The 14,597-nt window shown below is 39.2% G+C and overlaps 1 protein-coding gene across 1 annotated transcript in view; it reads right to left on the minus strand.

Annotated features, from left to right (window-relative positions):
- GLIS3 (GLIS family zinc finger 3) overlaps nt 1-14,597 on the minus strand; it is a 247,866-nt gene that overhangs the window by 85,205 nt on the left and 148,064 nt on the right. The window contains exon 4 of the mRNA XM_077816424.1: nt 153-314. Within this exon, the coding sequence (XP_077672550.1) occupies nt 153-314 (162 nt within the window). The remainder of the gene's footprint in view (nt 1-152; nt 315-14,597) is intronic.

Consider the following 14,597-nt stretch of genomic DNA (forward strand, 5'->3'; position numbering starts at 1 on the left):
ATGTCATCTCTGCCACAGCTCAAACTCTATTAACTGACATCTCTTCCTATCCTCCCATCTCCAATTATGTACAGTATTTGATGCAATCAGCTAAGAGAAAAAGGATTTAACAGGTTAACAAGAAATCAAATTTGAGATCTTTTATTTCTTACAGTGTCCAAGTGTGTCCTCTGATGCTTGGCTCGATCGCTGGAGTTACTGAATGCTTTCTGACAACCTGGATGCTGACAAAGGTAGGGCTTTTCTCCTGTGTGGCTCCGTAAATGAATCTTGAGATTTTCTAGTCTGGAAAAGGCCTTCTTGCAGCCCTCAAACTGTACAAAAGAAAATATTTTTTTTCTTTAAAGAAACCCACATTTGATTGCCTTCATCTTTTAAAATCCAAGTGTAATTTTTACTTTGTAATTTAAAAATATTCAGTTACTAAATTAAGCATTTGTCTCAAAATGTACTGAGAGGGATTTTCCAAAGCACTCAGCACTGACCTACCTTCCTCCACTGAAGTCAATGGAATTTTTTCCATAGACTTCAATGGGAACAGAGTAAGGCCAACACTAACCACTTATGAAAATCCTGTCCCACTCTTTTGTTTTTTCTCATAGAGATGGGTCTGAACCAAACTTCCAAGCTGAACACCCTCACATTTTGAGAGAGTTCATGTCTGTACTTCATAGCTCTGGCCATTTCATTTCTGCTTACATTAGAGACTACGATGTGTCTTTACCTCTATTTAGACATTAAAGCTCTGGGAAACGGAGCTGGAATTTATCTCACAACCCTGGGTTTAGCAGGCCAACGCTCAAACCACTGAGCTATCCCTCCCGCATGGCATGGCAGTCTGCACGAAAGAGGTGTAATTTCTAATGCACACCAGCATGTTTTGCACTAACTGGACCACGTAAACCCTGTTGATGTGAACTAAAAGTTTCCTAGTGCTCATTAACATAGTACTGTTTGTTAGTAGGCCAGTTAGTACACAACATAGTGATGTGCTTTAGAAAATCACGTCCTTCTAACACCCATTGCTATGCCGACAAGCCCTTATGTACTTATATTACCCTTATGACTACTGTATCTGAGCAACTCAGAATCTTTTAACGTATCTATTTTCATATCACAGTGTGAGGTCAGAAACCACAATTATTCCCATTTTGCAGCTGGGGAACTGAGGCACAGACAGTGTAAGTGATTAACATAAGAACAGCCGTACTGGGTCAGACCAAAGGAAGCATAGTAGGGAGTGAACCTCAGTTGCCCTCGTTCTAGGTTAGCACCCTAACCACTGGACCATCTTTCCTCACAGGTTTTTTCCAGCTTGCATATCCATCAGGAGAATTGAACAACAAAAAAAACCCTCTCCAAAACAAAACAAAAAAACCCGTACAAACCACACCCTGCGAAACCCTAACCTCCACTGCCTTGCTAGTGTTTTTGTATTAAAAAAACAAAAACTAAGCTATAATGACTGTGCAAATATTTGCTTGATTAGAGATCATTGATCCTCAGTGGCATTAAAATAACCTTTAAGATATTATTTTACCTTTCTATTACAGGTTTTTGTATAAGGTATAAAAAATAAAGAGTTCATCATTAGACTCCATCAAAACAGGATTTAATCTATACGGGTAACCAATAATGGAATACTGTTCCTTTCCCTAATCAGCTACTTAATCTACTCAAAACAAAAGTGCACCTCCCAAGTGCTAACACAAGTTCTTTTCTGATCAGGCTTCCACAGTATCTCTAATGTTAGGGAAACTAAAAACAAGGATTTCTGTGACATCAAGCATTTTTATACATATATTTGATTTCAATTAGACTCCAACAGTCAAGAGCAATTAATGCAATTAATCATAGCTGCTGTGTGTTTCATTGCACAGTATTAGAACCTGTCTCCTGAATGACATGCTAGTTTGCTGTTCTTGTACATTTGCAAAGATAAAAATGTACTAGCATAAATGTCAAGCATTTATAATATTGCAGATATAATTAGCTATTTCCAGAGTTCCTCTTATAATTCATTTCATCTAGTCTACAAGCAATAACTAGAATAGGGGCAACTTTTAACTTACTCTAGAGTACCATAAATAACATTTGTTATATTTTATTTACTGTATGAATGCTTGCAAAAGTAAAGATAGATGAAACATCAAAATGACTGATCATAATTTGCATTGGGTTGTAATTAATTAGAACTAACGTGAGAAAAATAGGAATTCCAACTTTTAATTCTTGGAATAATGAGTAAAGGATCAGGTAAAATCCACAGAATGAAGACGCATAGGGAAAGGATGGAGAAAGGAAACAAAGAACTAGAATGTGGTGAATCTCAGGGCCTTGCTTCACAATTTTTTTTTGAACTGTAAAAAAGAAAAAACTGACTACACATTGCCCAGGCAAACTTAGGAGATCGGACAAGATATATAACTCTGATTTTTAAATGCTACAGTATAAGAAGAGGCATACTCATTAGGGATGAGTGAGCCAACCCAAACCTTCACCTTAAACTCAATCACAATGCGATTTTTTTTCAGAGTCAGAGAAATTCAGAAATCTTTCCAAACCATGCCTTTGCTTCCTTGATTTACAGAACCAGAGATGCTAGTGATGAAATTCAATGGTATTTGTGGCCCAGTTCAAACACAAAGTCAGAAGTCTTTGAAGTCTCAGAAAAACAAGTTTTTGCAACACTTCTAACCCAACTCTGACAACCCAATGGTTCCGAACATTTTTTGTGTGTGGGGGAGCAGCAGGTTATCTAGATTTTGGGGTTCTTATCCAAACCAAACCTCCAAAGCTTTTGAGGCTCTCCAGTCACAAACCATCATCCAGAAATTCAACTGTGCTTGTAGAGGGAGGGGAGAGAAACAAAAATATTGATTGTTCTATGTCAATGAAATCTTGAGAGCAAAAGTCAAAACAGAAGTAAAAAATGTAAAACATAATCTTCTTCTATAGCACTTCATTACTCTGAAATATTTTAAGATAGACTCACGAGAAATCAGACAATCATGTACCATGGAATTTCCCTTACATTTATTCCATCCACTGTAACAAAATTTTGAGAGAAAAACGAATGAGAAAGGAAAACATAAGGATGACAGGATTGGTATGAAAGAATAGCCAGTATTTTGAAAAAGAAAAAATCACTCGAGAACAGGTAGGTGGTAGCAACAGCGAAAATCACTGACAGTAGAAATTACATTATTTTGGCAGGTTGCGAGTGGTTCCAAGAGGAAAGTTTAGAATAGAACAAATTTCCATTCAAATGACATGGATTAAACTGTATATAGCTGTAATATAAATTCCATTTTCTCAAGTATCTTTCAATCTTATAGGGTGAAATTCACCCCACTACAGAGATTCCAAAGAAGACCCTCTGTACTGCGTCAGCTCTGTGTTAATGACTTAGGCCTTGATCCTGTAGATAATTACGCAAAGTTAAGTATGTGTGCAAGCGTCTATAGGATTGGGGAATTAACACAGAGTTTATTTCAGATTATGTGGTTAATTGAGAAATGAGGTGAATTTCACCCTAAAAGATATAGACATTAACATTTTTAAGAACTCTGCACTGTTGAGGAGAACTTGAAAATAATGAAAATATATTGAAGCTTTTTCCCCTCATAGTACCTTAATTCATGCATATGACATTCACAACTCTAGATATTGTGAATTCTTCTTTATCTTTTACTAGGTAATTAAGCCTGAAATGTTGGAAAATCCTTTTTCAGACAATAAAGTATAAATGTTAATGCTGAAAAAAAATTCTGAAATTTAGGCAATCTCTCATGCTTTAAAAGACAAAAAGCTTTGAGAAGGATATTCTTTAGAACTATATATAACATGGACTATTCCTTGCGAATAAGATTTCTGTTAAATTATTCCACAGAAGCCATGATAACCTGAAGGAACAAAAAGTCAAGTAGACTGTAGTTGTATTTTCAAATGGAAATCTTCATAGTTTCCAAGTTATTAAGTGTGGTTGTAGAAGAGGATGTAACACCTTTACCGCAATTAGTCAGTTTAGTAGGTGCCATGCATTTGACATTCTAAAACTGAATAACACTCCTAAACATAATCCTGATTCAGCCAGATTTTCTGGAAGTATTAAAGTTTTGTGGAATTAATAAAAAAGCCCTTTGTAATGTTTTCCTAATCTGCAATAAAAGAATCATAGTTACTGTGTTTTTCTTTTTACTGTTCCATGCAAATTGAAACCATTAACCAGCTCATAAAGACAATTTCCTGGCTCAGCATGCTTCTTAATTTTGACCTAGAGTTTTCTTTAAAACAAATTCATTGGACTGTCCATTTATTTATATATGCAATTGTTTAGTTTCTCTTTACACAGATATTGTATATTAGTTATCAAAATTAGAAGTTTATAAACACTGTGTATCTAAAAATAATGGTAAAGCATATTAATAAAACATTGAGTGGATTGTGACTTCTTTATGACATCTACACGGATTTAATAAGAAATTTACATACCCACATACAGAGGCCCCATCCCCTCTATTTACTGTATGTCTGTATGCATACATAAAAAACAAAGTTTAAAAGAACATTACATTTTCAAAGGGAAGCACCCAGAAATCAGGTCCCTATGTCACCTTAACTCTTCTCCCAGTGCATATGCATTATAAAGTTGGGCTTGATTCTCAATTACACTCAGACCCTTTTACACTAATCCAGCAGTGTAAAGGGGCCTTAAAGTGAGTGTAAGTGTAATTTATGCCCCCTTTTGTACCCCTTTACCCTGCCACAACAGTACATAAAGGCTTCTGTGTAATTAGGAATCAGATCAATGGTCGTTAACTTATATGATCAAATACTACTTTCCATAGGCGCCAACTCCTTCTTTTAAGATTTGTGTATACAAGTTATCCAGTCCTGCTGATTTTAAAATGTTTTACATCCTGCCTAAGAAATGTAAATAGAAATAGAAGACATGAGTGGAAACAACAGCTTTTCTCTTTTTCCCATTCCAGACTATAGGGTAAATAGCTTGGTTAGTTTGGCTTCTTATAGATGTTGAATGATATGAGGGCAAGAAGTGAGTCTTGTGGGACTCTGAAAATGAGGGCTTTGGACATGGAGGAACAGATGCTCATGGAACGTGTTTGGTCTGAGGGGAAGAACCTTTCATCTCATCAGCCTCTTGGAGGCAGGGCAAGATTATCTGGTGATAACATGCACCAACGGCTGCAGCAGTGAGGTCCAGGAGGATAGGCGTGAAAGTACTTTGCTGCCAGTGGACAAGCGGAGATCATCCACCAAAGGAACATGTCCTGTCTTTATAGCTTGTGCTGGCTTGAAGTTGGCCTGAGGATATAGGCAAAAGCAAGATGTTCCTGGAGACTGTTTTTGCTTGATTTTTGTTTAGCTTGCTTTGAAAAGGGCAGGGGACTTTGATACTAGGCAATAATTTGTTCTTAGGCTCACCACAGACATGGAAGTCTTTTGTAGATGTTTCCAGTGTAGATTTTTGGAAAAGTTATAAGCATCTGAGAAAGGCTTAAGATTGCAAATATAGGCACTGCTGTAATACACACACACAGGGTGCATATATTATAGAGGCATATAAAAAGGAGATATACATATATGTATTTATAAACACAATACCATACACATGAGGCTCTGAGATTGTCTTGGAATTGTCCCATGGTAACATATTTTTTAAAAAAGCTTCCTTTGCAGCAGATAAAGGAGTAATTAATGAATCCAACAACGTTAAAAATCAATCTGCCATTAGTATTTTAGGTAATATGATACACTGCCCAACCATGCTCTTCTGCGTAACTACTGAAGCGAGTGGCACGAAAGGAATTAAAGATTTCCCCCCTCCCCCTTTTTTTAGAGCATGGAGGGAACAGATGTAGAAACTGCTCCTAAATTGCTTTCAAACAATGGTGATGCATTTTAAACATTAATTAAAAGCCTTTTAAAAAGCATTTCCCTTCGCCCATAGCATTAGCAGAGTGCTGCTCTATAAAAGGCATGAGGACTTTTAAAAAAATTGAGAGTAAGACCTCATATCAAAACCTTTTAAATAGTTTTTTATTCCCCCTGAGTCTCTTGCCTGGCAATCCTGTGAGTGACACATAATTAGTGTCAGGCATCACTCAAAACGCTGACATCAGGTGCTCACCAACAAGGACACTGCATGCCACAGCTGAGGTTTGAAAGTCTGGGTTCATTTTATGTAAAATGTCTGGTATGATTTTAACCCTTAGAGTAGATAGATGGGGAAAATATAACATCCAAAGCTACACTTCATTGCAGAGGAAATATTTCCATCAGAGTGGAAGCACATTTTATGACATGGTGCTTGTTTGTTTTTTTGTATGCACAGTGCTTGTATAGGACTATATTTTCAAACAGTGCATAGGCTGGGAGATTTCCTCCCTTTCAAGTTAGGCTCTCTGAAATCACAAAGAGCCATGGCTCCTGGAATTCATCAATTCCAGTAAATAACAGTGGGCTATATGTACACTTACTGTAGATGACTACAGTTGGTGTTTGCCAGACAATTCACTAAGTTCCTGATCCAAAGTTTGTTGAAGTCAATGGGCATTTTTTGTTGACATCAAGGGGTTTCGGATCAGCCCTTGAAATGGCTGATAAATTCTGTTATCTCTGCTGCAGAAATAAGCTGCAAATTCCAGCTTCAGACATATTCAGAATTTGGAGACCCTGAATACGTGAGCATATATACGAAGAGAAAAAAGTTACAGACCACAGGAAAGCTTGGAGTAAATCATAGTTAAGTTTCACTGTTGTGTTAACAATTCTGGAAGGAAAAACAGAAAAAGGGGAGCAAGGATCCACATCAATGGAAGTGCAGTACCTGTAGAGGGCTGTTACCACACCACAAATTTCTCTTTGCATGAGAGCTCTCTCTACTGACAACCCTTTATACTTAGTATGTTTCCAATACAAAATCAAACATGAAATTGCAAATCTCTTCTTTCATACTTCATATATTCCAGAGATCTTCATATTTCTCTTAGTAATGGCGCCCTCCTCCATATTCACACTTGAAGACAAGCACTGCACTTACGGGGAACCCCAAGGATATAAAATATGCTCAACTGAAGCAAAGTACTGTATATCGGATGTTATTTATCCCACAAAATGTAGGTGTCACAGACTCATCCACCATGGAAATGGATCTTGTTTTCATTCATTTTAATAAGCCTGGCCATTTCAGCCCTGGAAGACATTCCTGTTGTTGCAGAGTAAGTAAATATTATGACAAGTTTCTTGGAAAGAATCTACTACTGAACACATCATCTGGTAATAATTCAAAAGACATGGATTGGAAGCCAATAGAGGAAGAATGAACTTCGGAATTGGTTTATTGCTTCCCTGTGTGTAGACAGTGTCTCTAGTCCTTTTTGTTTGATACTCTTCTCCCATTCTCACTATCAGTAGTTTCCAACATGCTGTCCTTGGTATTGCTCACATGTAATCTTTGTCTCTAAAACCCTTTTATAACAGAGGTTGTCCTGTGTATTCATACAGCTTCCCCTACCAAAAATCTTCTCCCTTTGTTTAAACCTGTTCACTATTGCAGCTAATATTGCTGTTGCTAAGCTCTGGAGATGTCATACAGAATTGGGAGCACTTCTTCCTGACAATAGATGGGATCAGAGAAGGGAAGAGTAAGATTCAAAGGAAAAGGAAAAGACATGATATAGTCAAGGAAAGGAAAGGAGAAGTGAACATAACATTCACTCGCTAACATCTACAATGATTTACAAAACACATGCAGCCTGAATGCTTTCTAGCTTCTCATTAAAGATTCATACACATTAGAGATGTAACTAGGCAGTGTAGTTCAGAGCTGAATGTGGATCCAAAGTTAAGTCCTGGTTTGGCCCAACAGAGTGTATCCAAGAAAGAGATGGGTTCAAGATTTCAAATCCAGATGGATTTTCACTGAAGTTCAGGTGGCAATGGGGCTTGAAGATGGTGTTCATATTGGGGAACTTCTCTGTATTACAGTATTTTGACAAAGTGAGCCTCATGAAGAGCTCAGTTCCGATCTCCATTACCTGGTGTAAAACTAAAGTAACTCCGCTGAACCTGAACTGCACCTGAACTGAAAATACAAAAGAAAGAAAAGAAAAGAAAAGAAAAGAAAAGAAAAGAAAAGAAAAGAAAAGAAAGCTAGCTTTCCTGTAAATATTATTAAAGTAGTTTGAAACTACAGCTAATTAAAATATAGGGCTCTGTTGTGGCTTGTTGAAGATTTTAAAGCCAGAAGGGACCATTATGATTATCTAGTCTGATCTCCTACATAACACAGGCCAAAGAACTTCACCTGGTAAAATCTGCATCAAGTCCATAACTTCAGTTTAAGTTTTGAAAGTCACAGTCTGCCTCCCTCCTCAAAGCCAGATCACAGAGGCACTCTTGCTGCCTCAGTCATGCATTCGTTTGTAGGAGGCAGCATGAGTTTTCCCTCCCCTCTAGTCCTGTGCATCAATCCTGATGTCCAAGAGCTAGTCAGTGGTGGGGAGAGCAGAACCATGGCTGTGGCTGTGGCTCCATGGGTGGACTCTCACGTTGCTGGCAGTGTTTTGACTCCCCAAACTGCTCAGCACTGTGTACACCAAGAACTGAGACTGTGGCAGCCTTTTGCACAATTGCACAAGGTGTGTGTGTGTGTGATGGGAAGGCTCTTTCCACCCTCCACATGTCTATACAGAGCTAGCTGCAGTCTGGTCCTACTCTATTAGTGAACTCTTGTTATGATTCACAGAGTCACTGTTTATTTTTCTTAAGGAAATAATTTTTTTTTAAATTAAAAAAATCCATTATGGATCAGAGCCAAGAACAAAATGAAAGCAGTGAGTGCTCCTTTTGATCTCTCAAGAGCATAGTATTTGCTTAAAGAAAATATGCTGGAATAAAGTAAAACATGTCCATAACACCAGCTTTGTGACCAGGAAATGTATGTACTTAAGAAAAATAGATGTGTTTCTATGGTTCCAATTTTTTTTGGCAAGCTGACTGATTTTAATTAAAGGGTCTGGTTAAAGAGTTCTTATTAAAACAATTACATTAGGCACAGTATAATTGGCCATTTGGTTATGTACATTGATGTAAAACTTGACATGCTTGAGATAGAAAAGCACAATATGCACAGGACGGGGTATCTGTATGAGAAAGAAATATACCTGGTCAAACCTCAACCTTTACTTAGAGATTCAAGTTTAGCTGGGAAAATGCACTAAATTAGACAATGAAATTAGGTGTGTTTCCTCATTTTAAAATAACTATTTCCACTGCTGTTGCACTGGCACTTATTTCCCCTTCATGAACCTGAGAGGACAAAGGATGTTTCCTTACCTGAGCCAAATTTTAATCTATACATATAAAGCCATTTCTTTAAATACTAAATGTTAAATTGTGGTTCTACTCTGGATGGTAATTGTGCAATAATGGCCACTTTTTACTGAACAAGTCTGCTTGTCTAGGAATATGCAGAAGCATATTTCCCACTTTCCGTGACAAAAATAAATTTCACATTGTCCCTTATGCAGGAATAATCTCAGTAAAACAGGAAAGCTTGCAAGTTTCAAACACTGGAATTTCTTTAGAATTCTTCCATCAGGAGGTAAGGTTTGCCCAGGGCTGGCCCACAGCATTTTGGCACCTGGGGTACGGAGCTCAAATGTTGCCCCCATGCCTCCTCGCTTGGGCCAAAACTTTGAAAGGCCTCAATTCTGCCTTCTTCCTGTTCTACTCCTCTCATGGTACTGCTCTGCTACCTACCCCAATAAAGGAGAACTAACAACTTAAAAAGCCTTGTTCAAAAATTTTAAGTAACACTTAACTTTCAAATGCCTGAACAGCAAATGTAACTTTTCTTGTCTGCATCGTAAACGCTGGCATTTTTATCTGTTTGAATAATCAAAGTGGTGCTTTCCCGTGCCTTCTTGGTTGCAAAGATTTGAACTGCTTCCTGAAGGTCCACAGTCTGGGCCAGCTCATGCTCTATTGAGATGGTTGCAAGGCCGACCAGCCTCTCCGGTGTCATTGTGGAGTGTAGATTTGTTTTTATTAATTTCAGCTTGGAGACGCTGCATTCTCCACTGGCAACTGTTACAGGAAGTGTTAGAAGTATGGGCAGAGCAACAAAATTATTTGGAAAGAGGGTGGTCATCTTATTTGTGCACATATATTGCATGGGACAAAAAAAAGCTCTAGGGTTTAACTCTTGGATCTGTGTCTGCACTCCTCTATTCTTTCTTCTCATGTTGGCACCATTATCGTAGCCCTGACCTCTCATGTCAGCTATCGCAATTCCCGTATCTTCCAGCTTTTTAAGAAGCACATTTGTCATACCAGCTCCTGTAGTATCATCAATGTCAATAAATTCTAGAAAATGCTCTCTGACAGTCACCATTGCAGGGACATTTTCACTAGCTTCTGTTGTTGTTCCAAAACTCACCATTAAAGTCATTTGTTCCGTATGGCTGATGTCAGGTGTGCAGTCCAGAATAACAGAGGAATATCTTGCTGACTTCAGAACTGCCACAATCTTCTGTTTGACTTTTGTTGTCAGTAACTGTATGATCTCATTTTGAATGGTTTTTCCAAGGTAGCGGTGCGTGTACATTTCTTGCGTGGTGACTATTAAATGCTCCTGAGGTACAGCATCAAACTCAGCCGTCAGCTCCACAGTTTTACGGAAGTTTCCATTGTTTGGCACATACAGCTGATCTGAAGTGCCACGCAGTGCTAGGTTTTGGGTAGCAAGCATTCTCACAACGGCAACGAGCCTTTTCAGAACATTTTGCCAGTAAAGGGACTCTGATGCAATCTTCTCTTAATGCTGATCATCTATGGTGGGCTTTAACTTTAGTGTCATCTCAAGCTCTTTCCACCTATGGAATGCTCTCTGATGATTTGCTGCCTTCTCATGGCATGCCAGATTTCTAGCCAGATTTTTCCAGTCCTTTGTTCCTGTAGAACCCAATGTGGCTGGAACATTAGACTGGAAGAGTTTGCAACAAAAACAGTATGGGCCAGTATGCAGAATTCTGGGTTTTTGAATACATAAGCCATGGCCTCTCCACTTTGTCACCATTGGGGATTTCACACCAGTAATGTGTTGGATGGAAACTTCTATTTTCATTGTCTTTGGGGAACGTGAAGTTTTTCACTTGCTGTGGCCCATGCAGTACAAGGAAGTCCCTCAGGCTACTGCTCAAGTGGGGGTCCACAGTCCTGGATCATCTAGACTTAAGGAACTAAACTCAGCAGCAGCTGTTTCTTGAGCCTCTACCACACTCTTCTCGGATCTACACTTTTCTTCAGGAATGTGCATGGTTACATCCATTTGAGATGGAGATATGGATGCTGCAGTAGCTACCAGGTCACCTGCACTCTGACTAACTGGAAGATCAGGCATCTCCTCACCACTCACATCCTCACTGGGGCTGAAAGGCTCACCATGAACATTTGTGTCTATGTATCTCAGGAGAGCTCCTTCCTTCTTAGATAGAAAAGCTTCCTTTGCTTTCTCTTTCATTCTTTTTCTGAATGCTGCCCCAGGGGGATGTTTTCTTCTTTCACTCACGACTGCTGTTCTGGGCCAGCTATAGTGGCTCTCAACACTCAATTGAAGGGGACAAATAAGCAGGCTGGTAGCAGGGCCTAAGTGAGGGAAGATATCAGTGTCTTAAGGGCCTAACTGGCTCCTACTACTTCAGTTGACTGCTTGTTCTCCTCTAGTGGATTCAGGGAAGCAGCAGGAAAGAGGAAGCTCCCTGAGAAGCTGGTGTTAATCAGTCCAGGCTCCTGGGGGTGCTAGAGAAGTACATAAGAGGATCCTCCTCCTCTCTCTCCCTGCAGCTCCTGCTGCTTTCTGTTATTCCCTCTCACCTTTTCTCCTGCCTGTCTGTTATGCCCTCCTTCCTCCAGCACAGCACTCCACCACCATCTCTGTGCATCTAGAGCAGAGAGAATACACATGCAACAGCAGCAGACACAATTTTCTACACTCTGGGTTCTAGTGGCGCCCCCCTACAATCTGGCACCTGAGGCGGCCGTCTCATTTCGCCTCATGGTAAGGCCAGCCCTGGGTTTGCCCACCTCCTACACCCTTGATGAAGTAGTTAGGAGTTTCACCCTCTTCTCCCATGGTTCTCTTATAATCCACACAGACCATAATGTTGAAATAAATGCTTTTATTATCTTGTGCATGAGAATAGAGCCAATGAAGGTTAAAAAATGTGATGAATCCTTTATGGATAATAATTCTTTGTATTTCTTTATCACCTTCCCATCTGAAGCTCATTTATAACCTTTAGCCCAATGATATGGGCACTCACCCAGGATGTAGGAGACCCCAGTTCAATTCCCCCTTCTGCCTGATGTGGAGTCGGGATTTGAAGAGGGATCTCCCACCTCTCAGGTGACTGCCCTAACCACTGGACTATGGGATATTCGAGGGTGGGTCTCTCTTAATCTCTTCTGTTGAAGCTGCTCCCCTGTGTATAAATAAATATACATTTGGCCAGAGAGAGAGAAAGAATTATTGAGTGAATCAAGTGGTTAGGCATAAAGCAAAGCTGTAGCATACTGGCCAGTTAATCTGGGTTACAGCTGTTGGCATCACCATGGTGGTGCAAAGCAGCCCGAAAGTACACCTTAGTTTCCTGCTCCCTCCAGTCTTCCACATTCCCTTGTACACCTCCCCACAAATTCCCCATATCTTTCAACCTGCCAACGCCCAAATGTATGACAAAGATCCAAAGTGAGGGGGACAGACAAAAATTAATCATGTGGGAAACTGAAAATGCAGTGGGATTCCTTCCTCTTTGTATAACCTCAGCTTCATGATTCTTTATTTCTGATGTAAGCAATGTTCAGCGGTGAAAGTGAGGGGATGCCAAATTTGTATGGAACATAGGGAACTTTGGGGCTAAAATGAGTGCTGCCCCACAAAACAAAATATAGGTTCTGAGAGGTTTGTCCCTTCTGCCTGTAACTCCTCCAGGCCCTGTACACACCTCTTTAGTTTCTTCTTTCTCCCCTTTCTGCTGAGTACCTCTAGTGCAACAGACAGTTTTTTAAATAAAGTTTTAGGATTAATAGTCATTTCCCACCATTATTCTTCATAAGTGAAAATGTCTTCTTCCAGCGATGCTGGCACATGAGCTCTCCTCCGCAGAAACACATCAAGAATTGCCCTGTTCCAGCGTTGCTCATTTTTCTTAGCCAGACTGAGGCTGCAAGCTGCCCTCAGTTAAGGTAGCGTTCTCAAAATGGCCACCACTTTCTGGTAATTCACACAAATGAAAGTGAGTCCTGTAAAATCTTGGCACCCAGTGCCACACCTTTTTGATCTCAAATGTTCTCTCCCCAGATATTGGCTATCCAATCACAATTCACCTCTTACAATTTTTGTGTTGATAGGGTGCCCTATGAGCCTGGGATATAATCAGTGCAGATGGAATTTTAGAAGATAGCAGCAGCCTCTAATGATCATGTGCAAACAGTGATTTTCACAGGTATGAAATTCAGCCAAACAAGGGTGAACTTTTGCAAAAACAGTGAAAAACACTTTCCAGAAACCAACGCTATAATCCTAACAATTTTCAAATTCTTTATTCAGACCACAGAGCTCTTCAAAGAAACAGTTGGGGGAAAAATTAACATTAGCCAAGCTGATTACTTTTCCCTATCCTCATCCTTGAAAATGACTGAATTGTTTTCACTGAGACATTAAAATAAAATCAATCCAAGGAAGAGAGCAAGCATGAAGAATTTCAGACTGAATAGTTAAAGTTTCGCAGAATTATAAGCAACTGAAAACAGTGGTTTATCATGCAAAGAGTTAGGCAACTTTAGCTCTGGTCCATATTGTTGCCAGCTCATATTATAATGATTCTGTCATAACAGGGCCCAATTCTACATTTTTTGGTACATGCAACATTTCCACTTAAGTCAATGGGAATTTAGGATAAACAGGGAATGTCAAATCAGTCCCTTAATACATTTTTCTTTTTAGGTCAGAATCCACGATAACTATGGTGCCACGTCACAAAAGAACATTGCATACTGAACAAGACTGCAGTGCCTACCAGGTGCTAATTGTGGGATGCTAGTTATTTATTAAGATATCATATCAGTATCTTGCCTCTATGCTCTTATCTGTAACAACTTAATTAAATTAAACAACCTAAGACTTGGTGTGAAGTACGTTATGAGTTCGATATTAAATACAGTCTTAGCTACATTCAGTTGTCTCTGGTTAAAGGGGAACCAGAGTGTGGTTCCAATGTGACCTAGTGTTTAAAATCCAAACAAATCTCCTCCTATTCTGGACACAGCTACTTTTCTTGCTCTAGTCTTCTTTTGCAAAGTGCAAGTGCTCTTCTTTTTCATTATTCTTTATTCTTTTATTATGTTTATTCATCCTGTTTGTTAAGAGAAAATGAAAGCAGAAAAGAACAGTTGGAGAAAACAAGGCAAAGGACGGTATTCTAGTAGGTGGGAATCCATCACAATAACAAACAGGCTAAGGATGTTTCTTTTTTGCCCCATAAGTAATCCATATGCAAATTTTCTGC

The sequence above is a fragment of the Eretmochelys imbricata genome, chromosome 5 (assembly GCF_965152235.1).
Source record: "Eretmochelys imbricata isolate rEreImb1 chromosome 5, rEreImb1.hap1, whole genome shotgun sequence".
Classification (NCBI taxonomy): Eukaryota; Metazoa; Chordata; order Testudines; family Cheloniidae; genus Eretmochelys; species Eretmochelys imbricata.